General features: G+C 29.9%; 1 protein-coding gene across 1 annotated transcript; it reads right to left on the bottom strand.

The window, feature by feature from the left end:
* Nucleotides 1–812: 812 nt before the first annotated feature.
* On the bottom strand, nt 813–3,333 carry LOC120075104 (putative pectinesterase 11). The gene is made up of 4 exons (XM_039028275.2): nt 2,775–3,333; nt 1,711–1,899; nt 1,195–1,430; nt 813–1,116 (listed from the first exon to the last, which is right to left on the bottom strand). Exons 1-4 carry the CDS (start codon nt 3,147–3,149, stop codon nt 927–929), a joined length of 990 nt encoding a protein of 329 aa, XP_038884203.1. The 5' UTR covers nt 3,150–3,333; the 3' UTR covers nt 813–926.
* Nucleotides 3,334–11,410: the final 8,077 nt, after the last annotated feature.

The following is an 11,410-nucleotide window of genomic DNA, read 5'->3' as shown; positions in this document are numbered from 1 at the left end:
GTAAGAGTTAATTTTAATAGAGTTTCACATGAATTAAATGTAGGATTTTAATTGTTCCATGTATGTTTAATTAGGATATGAGTTATGTATTTAAATTTACCCATGACAATCCTATAAATAAGATGGACATTGACATTGTTGATGTAAGTGTGTAGAGAAGAACACAGAAAGAGAGTTCATTCAAAAGTGTGAACCAAGTTTGAAAAGTCTTTCAATTAAAAGTGTTTTTGTCTCCTCTCAAATAATGGTTTGTTGGTTATTTATTTGTGAGTGTCCATCACACGCTTCCAACAAAAGATACATATTGGATCAATAAGTACACTGAAGGCTCCCAACTAGGTTAGCACCCTCTTAACACCCTCATCATACCCAACATCATTCATGATTCAAATAATCATCAAAGTACAAAGGAAGCATGAGGAGATACAAAAGAGAAGAAGAAAGATGGCTATGAGGACAGCCAAAGGGAGGAGAGAGGAATACAATTAGGTAAAAACATTCATGTTGAGTGATATCTCAGTAGGTTTATAGCTGGAGAAGAGCTTAGAGCTGTGACACCAATTTCCATCAAGTAAACGGGCATTTTCTGACAGAGCCATTTCTATTTTCCTATTTTTAGGATTGAGAAAGTTTCTCATACTTATAGGAGCAAATATAGGTGTCATCTACTTCCTATGTGATAGAAAGAGAGAATTGGGCAGTTAAAATAGAAAATAAATTTCAAAAAAAAAAAAAGAAAAAGAAAAAACCATTGAAAACCAATAAAATATTAAAGAATCCAAATTTACATTTTGAATCTTATTGCATTTGGTAAAGAAAAGAATAATGTAATTGATATTATTCACAGACTTATTTGGGTTTTAGATACAAGTGAAGAAAATAAAAAAAAATATATGTATGCAATAAAGGGGGGGACACTATTGTAATTAGGGTTTGGAAGAGAAGGCTCTCTTGAAATGGGTTGGCAATGGCCTGAGCCAATCAGCAGCGCCAATGAAGGATTTAGTGAAAAATGGTGCAGCTTCTTCGGTAGTCATGTTAGTAAATGACCATGGTACCCTTCTGGATGGATTGGCTCCTTTTCCATAACATCTGTATTGCCCATAGAACACCGTGCTGCCAAATACAAATAATTTCGTTAATAAAAAAAAAAAAAAAAAATTTGGAAAGAAAAAAAGTGATAAATTAATAAACCTTTGTTTGGATGGGTCTTGCCAGTCGTCCCAACCCTCAGGGAGAATAAGGTCAGACATGTAAGTGAAACCAAAGACGACCCTTGAGAATGCTCCCCATGGCCTTCCTAAAACTGCGGAGTTGATTCCAGTGATTTTACATCCCATGAATACGAACCCCGTATTCTCTGACGGTGATTCTCTTCGTTGGGCTGTGATGGTCCCGACGGCGTCCGAAACTGACCGCAGATGGCAATTCTGCAAAACCCCAAAACCCCATCGTGCTAAGCCCAATATGCCCAATTCAAAAACGAGAATAAAACTTAAGAACCAAGTGTTGGATAACTATAATTATTTGGATTTTACTTTTTTGTTTTTAAAAAATTAGTTTTTAGGTCTTTAAAAAAGATCCAGAATAATATTACGAGTTTTTGTAAGTATAGGGCTATTATTTTAAACAAATATGGACAATGTTGAGGAGTATAATTATTCAACGGAGAAAGAAAAAAAATATTATTGGTTGAAACGAGATTCGAACCTCGAAAAGTGAAGCCGCATTCCCACAAATGAAATCGGTGGCTCCTTGAATGTAACAACTTTTGTAGTAATGGCGGCCAATGTCGTCTAGAAGAGTGTCTTGATGGCCTAGAAATCTGCATGCGGTGAATGATACTCTATCTCCTGATACCCGTAATGCCACTGCTTGTGCACCTGGCCCGAACTCATTCTTCAAACCAATGAATTAAGTCAGACAATTGTTTTTCACTTTTTAATCCACATCAAAAAAAAAATAAAACTAACTTTAAATATATTTTTTGTATTTTTGTATTTTTTATAATAATTATGTGTATTGATTGGAATATGATTTAGGGTATATTTAGAATACATTTTCAAGTTTTAATTTTAAAAAATAAGTCATTTAAAAAAAATTGGACTATTCGACAACTACTCAAAATAACTTTTGAAGTATATGTTAAACCGTTTTGATCAAAAGTGTTTAAATAAAAATGAGTTTTTTTAAATTCATTTTTTTAGAAATCAATCCAAACAAATTTTTATAGGATAATTGAGGTAATGAGTTCGTTACTATAGTCCTAAGTTATTATAGTTTGGTTATAATAGTTTGTGCTTTTTTTTGTGTAAATTATTTTCATTTGGATTATAATAGTCAATAATATGTGTTTGAAATGTAAACTATTTTAGTTCAAGAAGTAAAAAGTAAATACGATAGCAAATAATAAAAAAAATGAAGAATGCAAAATATCAGCAAATAGTAAATACTATAACAAATGCGAATTTTGAAATAGTACTGACGTAATTAATTGGAGACTACAAAATAATATTACAAAATAATAGAATTATAATACGGACCATTTAACCTGATAATAAAAAAAATGAGTTTTTTTTTAAGAAAAAAAAATCAAAGTAAACGTTTCAAAATTTATAGATAAACTGAAAGTAAATATCAAAACTTAAATAGAATTATAACGTTTTCAAAACTTATAGCCCAAAATTGATACTTTTTTTCTTATATTTTTTTAATATAACGAAATAAAACCGAAGATGTATATGTTTTTTTTTTTTTCTGTAGAAATTAGAAACCTGAATTGTGAGGTATCTTCCAACGAAATCAGAGGCCAAAACTGCAAGAGTTGCAGAATTATAAGTATTTTTGCTATCATTCCAACTGATGATCGTATCCGCCGCCGTTCTTCCACTGATTGTAATGTACGGTTTATTCGCCGGAACCACCAATTTCTCTCTGTAAATCCCCGCCTTCACCGCAATAAACACCTCCTCCCTGTTATTTTCCGGCACTGCATCAATCGCCTCTTGAATCTTCGTAAAATTCCCCTTCCCGGATTGATCCACAGTTATCAAAATCGCCGTCTTTGCCGCCGCCGCCGCCGCCGTAACCTCCGCGAGGAGAACCGCCGCAAGAACACTAATCGCAACTAAAAAGCTCCGACAAGACATTTTTTTAAATTTCGGTTTAAGTTCAGAGAAACAAACTTGAGATGATTTCGGTTTTCTTGAAGAATTGGAGTGTTTTTATAAGAAGTTTTTGAATGGTGGAACGCGTTGACGAGGAGATTGAAGAGAGTGTTGCTGTTTATTGAAGCGGCGGCGCCGGCGGAGTGAGATTGAAAAACAGAGAGGGAAAAAAGGAAGAGTGAGTTTGTGGCATTTGGAGGAAAATTTGTTTAATATTTAAGGGCAAAATGGTCAAATGTGTGATTAAGGATGTGACGTACACGGTTCCGTCTATTATTATATGGAAGGTGGTGCCATTCCATACCTGCCTCTGCCATTCGTTTAATATTTTTCATTTACATTTTTCTCGTTGTTTACTTTAATTATTTTACAATTAGTATTTTTTTTCCCATACACATTATTTTAGGGAAATATTTTTCGGTCTTTAGATTTTGAATTTAATTTAATTGATCCTATATTTTAAAATATTACACATTTCATCTTAATTTTGAGTTTTATTTCAATTTAATCCATAAATTTCAAAATGTTACAATTTTATCTTTGATAATTGAGTTTTATTTTTATTTGATCACCTCAGTTTTTTATTAAGTACTCATTTTGTATGATTGGAATTAATGCTTTATAATTCATTTTAAATATTATGAAGTGAAATTTAATTCTAATTTAGTAGTGATAAAAATAGTGAAATTAATTAATTATGGTTCTTTTAATTCTTTTAAATTAATTAATAGATATTAACACTAAGACCATGTTTATAACAGTCGAAAAGTAACTCATCAATGGTAATGCTAAAAGTGGGCCTTAGTTAATTGTTTTTATTGTTGTTTACCTGCTTTCCATAATTGTAATGAGATGTGGGGCTTATCTTGAAATTTGTAATCAAATCATGTAATATAATTGAGGAATAAAAGATGTTCAATCTAGTGGCGATTGAAAATTACCTAGCCTACTACCATTAGCGTTACCGTTATTGTTACCACTATAAATATGGTTATCGTAACCGTATGAAAATTATGAATTTGTCACGTTTATTGTTACCTTTACTGTTATCGTTACTGTTACCATTCTTGTTACCATTACTGTTAGTGTCAAACAATAATGGTAACAGTAAATTCATTCATAATTTTAGGTAAACGAGATCAAAAGCAATCTAATTGTGATGAGGAAAATTAGTAGATAATTAATATATTTTAGTTAATATTTAATTTAGTTGATAATTTAGATTAATTAGTATTTAAGCAGTTGTTTTCATATTTCTTTGTAAGGCTATAAATAGTCAATTTAGAGTTGTAATAGAAAGCTTTTGATCATCCATTTTATATAGAACTTGTGTTTTTTAGAGTGTTCTCTCAAATAAGGATGAATTTTCCTTACTTGGCCATGGACTTGGCCTAATACTTCAATCCGTTGCATCAATTGGTATCAGAACTTCAAATGAAGTTGTTGAATAAAAATGAGACCATAAATGGCGAGCAAAGACAAACACATCAAAAGTGGACGGCTGGATTTGCTTCTCCAAGGCATGTTCCAACCTACAACACCTCACCATCACCACCATCTACATTACCACTTCCAAATTCATCATCCCACCACAGCCATGTTTATCACTGTTCTACCCCACCCAAACATCCAAAACCATATCATTCATCTTCTAATCCACCCAAGCACACAAAACAGAAAACAAAACATGTTATTACCACACTTAGTCCATAAGATTTTATAGCTAAAGAACTTCGAAAATTGTCAAGAAAAATGGATGCACTTTGTGAAAATTTTACAAAATACAAGGCTAGAGACAAAAGATTATGAAGTCGATTATGAAGCTGAAGCGGAGGATGAAGATAAAGAAGTCGAAGAAGAAATTGAATAAAAAGAAACCAAAGAGATGAAATCAAATTATGAAAATGGTTGGCGCCAATGATGATTGAAGAAAAAGAAATAGAGGAGAAGAAATCGAAAAAGTAAAAGAAGAAATTAGAGAGAAAAAAAGGCAGAAACCACGAATGATGACCATAACCAAAGATTAGAAGAAGACGAGGAAAATGAAGATGTTGTAGATGTTGAGAATTGTATCATAAATCTTCTTGTAATCTCGTAGTTTGTAAACTTTGTATAAACATATTGTTGTTAATAAAATAAGTGTTGGTTTATAAGAGTATACTTAATCCAATAAACTAAGATCCGAGGCTATTTCATGTAATTTAAACAAATATGTAGAGACATACAAGTAGATCTTGTTTAAATAATAACCTAAACGGTCTGTAGTAGGGATACCTTATCCATGGTGACAGTACAGATACGACTCGCTTTATAGATGTTACAAGTGTTGTAAAGTGCTACAAATGATCTGATCATAATCATTCATGTGGAGACATGTGCTACAAATCTGATCCTGATAATTTATGTGGATAATTTTCCTAATTTTCCTGGTCCGGTCTTATAATGAAATGTAAGTCTCTATTATAAACGACGTTACATAAAGAAACTAATCATTTCGTGGTCCAGTCTTATACAAACTATTTGTATAAGAATTTCGTAGTCCGGTCTCCTGGTCCAAGAGGCACATAGTCATAGTTGGACTATGACTTATTGTTCATTAGAGAAATCAGTGGTAAGTTAGATGTAACTACAGGAGTAAAACGGTAATTTTGGTCCAGCTGTACTTATGAGCAATTTGTGAGGGGTTATCGCACTGTTGATTGGTTATATCCAATGGACATTGAAATTTATCTGTAGTCCGAAGAGTGCAACTGGCGGTCTTCGAGTGATCGGTCGTTAGCGGATGTTGAGTAATTTAATTAATTATCTGAATACCATTGGAGCTTCAATCTACCGATCCATAAGGTCCCCTCTGTAGCTAAACAGGGATTTAGTTGAGAATTATTTTTGGATTAATTTAAAGTATTCAAATTAATTGAGGGAATTAATTATATATGTGATATAATTAATATAATGTATTTTATATATTATAATATGAGAGGAATTTGAATATGATTCAAATACTAATTATATGAATGAGATTCATCTAATTAAATTTAATATAAATATGATTTATATTGGGAGGAATTAAAAATTTGGATATGATCCAAATATTATTTATATGGATGAGATTCATATAAATGGATTTAATATAAATGTGATTTATATTAAATGTCATGTATGGTTGAGAGAATAAAATCTATAGTTTATGTTGTATTTGATGCAATATAAAACTATAAACTATATGTTATATTTGATATAACATATAATGTATATATAAAATAAAGAATATATATATATATATATATATATATATTATTTTATTAATTTAATTGAAATTAATAAAAAGAGAAGGAGTTATAACTCCCTCCCACATTCTCTCAAGTTAACTTACTTGGTATTCAAGAAATTGAATTAATCATCTTTTTCCTCAATTCACCCTGGGAGAAGAGTCCTCTTTTGAAAAAATTAACAAAGAAGAAAAAACAAAAGATCTTCTCTTCCCTCTCCTCCTCTCCAAGGATTCAAGCAAAACCCATAACTCCTGCTTGAATCTTTTATCCCAAGAGAATACAGAGGGTTCTCGAGTGATAATGTCCATTCTTGAAGAAGGAGATTCGCGTGGAGGAGTTATGTTCGTGGCTTGTATGAGGAAGTTCTTGAAGAAAGGGTTCTTCAAAGGTAAGAGTTTCTGAAATCCTATGTATTTTATTTAAAACATGCTATAATTTTAAGAAAATGCATGCCTTATTGTTTTACTGTAAAACTTATATTCAATTAAAATGGAATTTAGGACGACTTCCACTCAAAAGATCTTTTTCTATAAATTTCCTTCGGTAGAAGATAAGGACATCGAAGAAGAAGATGTCAATTTGGAGTTTGATGTCGCCAAACAGGGTTATGAGATCGACCTTGTCGCAGCGTCGAAAAAGGTTAATTTGGCGAAGAAGCTCGTCGATTTGGATATTGAAGCGTTGTCAGAGTCGTTGTCAAATGCCAAAGCTTCGTTGGAAGGATGTGTCTCTATTTACGCCGTTGTGAACTCGTCGGAAGGTGGTCAAATTGCTGTTGTTTTCACCTTAGTTGAACAGAACGAGCCACAATCATCGCTGTTGAATGTTGAAGGAAGAAAGTCTTGCATGTTGGTGGATGGCTCACGAACAAGAGAATGAAAAGGAAATAAGGGAAAATTTGATATTTTATGCAAAATTCCTAAACCTAAGTCACATGACATCATTATTGGCCGCAATAGGCGTCACACCAGTATTTTCACTTTAGGCACACAAGACAAAACTCGAAGGATAATTCTCTTTTCAAGTTTCAGGAACTTTTATGGATTTTTATTTTAGGTACAATTTGGATTTTAATCCCAATTTAGATTTGAAAAATTTTACGTCGAAGTTTTTTTATAGGAATCTACCAAACTCGAAGAGTTGCGAGAAAGAAGCTTCACTTTATTACTTCGAACTTGGGACGAGTTCCTGTTTTTAAGTTGGGGTGAATGATGAAGAAAATTAGTAGATAATTAGTATTTTTTAGTTAATATTTAATTTAGTTGATAATTTAGATTAATTAGTATTTAAGTAGTTGTTTTCATATTTCCTTTGTAAGACTATAAATAACCAATTTAGGGTTATAATAGGAAGCTTTTGATCATCCATTTTAATATTAGAACTTGTGTTTTTTAGAGTGTTCTCTCAATTAGGGATGGATTTCCCTTGCTTGGCCATGGACTTGGCCTAATTACCTCAACCCGCTACATCAAATTGTGTTTTCAATTCAAGTTTTATTACGATTCATCTATCAATGAAATCTCATTTCGATTACACCAATTTTCATTATGGTTTGATAAATGTGGTCTAAAGGCGAAAGATCAGTATCTAGTGAAAATTGAATTTTAAAAGTTTAAATCTTGAAATCTAAGAGCCGAAATTGAAACAAAACCGGAATGAGACAAAAACTAATACTTAATGTCATTTTTTTGAAACCTATGGCCTAAATGGAAACTAAACTCAAAGATATATTTTCTATCATAAATCCATTTTATGGTGAACATTGTCATTACATGATTCTAGCTCATGTTATCTATTATGAGGTAGGTTCCATGATTTGTAGGAAGTCTTCGAGAAATTATTCTATTATATTGTTAGTTTGTATGCGAGTAAAGTTTTGGCTTGATTAGGGTGCTAAATTATTAGTAACATGCTAGAAGTGGTGAGGTCATTTAACTCTTTTCATTTATTAGTGTTTCGTCATTTGGCTCGACTCGTAACATCTGGATTATTGAGAAAAAATATGTGATAGACATTTTTCTCCCACCCATGACATTATTTTACCCCTAAGGCACCGTTCATTTGTGGGAATCTAAACTTTTTACGGGATGTACATTTAGATTAGCACATTTGTTTTGCGTTAATGTAAGATGTTTGTAGGGAGGCATCTCAAAACTTTTGGATATCTCTTAAACTATGAACTTTTGAAATTCCTATGTTGGAGGACATCTTCTTTTCAATCTTTTTTATTCTCATTTTATAATTAAAATGAATTTATATAGTCATTTAATAATAAACCATAATGATGTCTATGTTTTCCATTTACGTAAAAAGTAAAGTGTATTTAATATATAGTTCATTTTATTTTCAATTTAGAAAATGAAAATATTTATATTTTACCTTTTTAATAGTGATTTTCCAATATTTTACAAAATAAATAGTTAAATAAATATAATCGATGTCATTTCTCTACAATTTTTCACTATTCTGATAAGATATTATGTATAATTCGCTAAAACCGTATAAGTTTCTCCATTAATATTCGATGTCATTTCTTTTATAAATCTTCCAAAAACAATATAAATTAAACTAAGTAAAATTAATACAAAGGAAACCCATATAATAAAATATTAAATTATTAAAGACACTAAAATGTTATAAAAATTTAATTATATTGAAATATAAATTATTTAAAAAGAGAGAACGATATGTTGTAGGAATAATAGATCATTTCAAATGTTTTCATTCAAAAAATTGCAAAACAAATGTGATTATTCTGACATCCTTACAAATTTTTTTGAATAACAAATATGGTTATATAAAAATGTCATACATCAATATTTGTGGAGATTTACAATTTCAGGTGTATTATGAAGATTTTCACTATCTTGATTTTTAAGAAAACAAAGTATTTCTAAAAGTCAAATGTTTCAAATTTATGTACAATTAAAATATCTATTTTCTCATACTAATTTTGTTTAATTCAACAACTATGGTAGAGATGATGAGAAATCAATTTTTTTATCTCAAGAGATATATTATACGTCAACTAATCAACATTAAATTTCTTACCACAATTGTTTAAAACTTAAAAGAAGATTTATACTTATATAGGTCATATTTGGTAATCATTTCGTTTTTCGTTTTTTTATTTTTTTTTAAATTAAGCCTATTTCCTCCTTATTATATTTGTTACAATGATTTGCATAATTTAAGTACAATAGTTGAATTCTTAGCCAAATTCTAAAAACAAAAATAAAATTTTAAAAGCTACGCTTTTTAGTTTTCAAAATTTGACTTGGTTTTTTAAACTATTGGTAAAAAGTAAATAACAAATGAAGAAATTTGGAGCTGAAAGTAATGTGTATAAGCTTAATTTTCAAAATAAAAAACAAAAAAACAAATAGTTACCAAATGGGGTATAAATGTTAAGGGTAGGGGTGTTCATGGGTTGAGTTGGGTTGAAAAACTTTGTAGACCCAACCTAATTGTTCGGGTTGTAACTTTCTTCAACCCAAATAACCCTTATTAAAAAATAAACTCAACTCAACCAAACCATGAAATATTTGGGTTGGGTGGTTTGAGTTAATCGGGTCATTTATTTAAAATTTTGTTCTAAAAAGAAGCACAACGTAAATATGTAAAAATCTTATTTAATTATTTTCATATATTGAATTAAGATTAACAACTCAATTTCAATTTATATAGTGAAAATTTTCTTTCTAAAATGGAAAGAAACTACTTTTAAGAGTTGTTGAAAAATAAATTATTAAAAAATATTGAAATTAAATATAATAAAAATCAATATATGTATAAATAATTGTGTTATATATAATAAAAAATATATTTTAAAGTTAGTAATAAATTCGAGTTGGTTCGGATTGGTTTGAGTTATATTAGATGAACCCATGAACCAACCCAACCCATAAAATTTTCATTTATTTGAACCAAATCCATAAAATTTTCATTTATTTGAATCCAACCCAATCCAAATGAGTTGATAATTCAACTCAAATCGCACGGGTTGGATTGGGTTGATCGATTTTTTAGGATAGTTTTTTGAACCTCCTTAAGGGAGACCAAAAGTAGATATTTTGATATAAGAAATAAAATTGCTATATATTTCTAATTAGTCTTTTAAAAAGAATTATTATGTCTTTTCAAATAGGATAACAATCTTTTTTTCAACTACTTTTTCATTTTTTTAATTCGAAAATGAACTTGTTGAGTGATACTAATAAAAAATGAGGAGTGAAATTTCAACTTTTCAAATTCTTATTATCTTAGTTGTCCATTCTTCAACAACACTTCTTTGAAGAAGTGTCATACTACCCACTTTAGATTTTGTGATTAAAATATAACCAAGAAAAAGAAAAAAAAAAGATATTGTGAGAAATCATATTCTTCCCTTGATCATATGCTTTTAAATAAAAATGTATACTTTCTTGTATATTTATAAATTTTAAATAAAACCAACTTTCATCTTTAATTTTATGTTTTTGAAAAAATTAAAATTTTAAATACTCCTAAAAGAACTAATAGCTACTCTAATAAAAATAAAAAATTTATTTATAACCAACATATATAGATCATTATAATCAGCTTAATTAGGGTAGAAACTTCTAAATTGTGTGAAACTTTAGATCGTTGGCCAATAATATATGATTATCTAAATTTCATTAAATTAGTTGACGAAATTTATATCGTACGCCATCGAAGAGTATAGCTTGAACTTGTTTAATTGAGCCCTAATTTTTATTTATTTGTAATTAACTAACAAAAGATTAACCAAATTGGATCAATAAAAAATAGAGAGAGTTAACTACTCTGAAAATTGAGTCAAACAACAGCAACATCATGACTTTATGTTTTAATTTAATGATTTTATGCCTTTTTCTTCTTCCTCTGTATCTATATTTGGTATTATCCGCCGGCGACTCTTGCTTGCAATGCTAATTTTGGGCCTAAGCAGTCAGGCTCTTGTCAATTGGG

Source organism: Benincasa hispida, chromosome 4 (genome assembly GCF_027475165.1).
Source record: "Benincasa hispida cultivar pf3 chromosome 4, pf3_genome.v1.1, whole genome shotgun sequence".
Classification (NCBI taxonomy): domain Eukaryota; kingdom Viridiplantae; phylum Streptophyta; class Magnoliopsida; order Cucurbitales; family Cucurbitaceae; genus Benincasa; species Benincasa hispida.
This window is presented reverse-complemented; position numbering and strand designations above follow the sequence as displayed.

Bases quoted from the DNA above. Each gene is read 5' to 3' on its own strand.
- LOC120075104 (XM_039028275.2), bottom strand. From the start codon at position 3,149: ATGTCTTGTCGGAGCTTTTTAGTTGCGATTAGTGTTCTTGCGGCGGTT. The intron at 1,900-2,774 runs GTTTCTAATTTC...ATTGGTTTGAAG, and splicing joins GAAGATACCTCACAATTCAG to AATGAGTTCGGGCCAGGTGC. The intron at 1,117-1,194 runs GTTTATTAATTT...TGTATTTGGCAG, and splicing joins CAAGACCCATCCAAACAAAG to CACGGTGTTCTATGGGCAAT.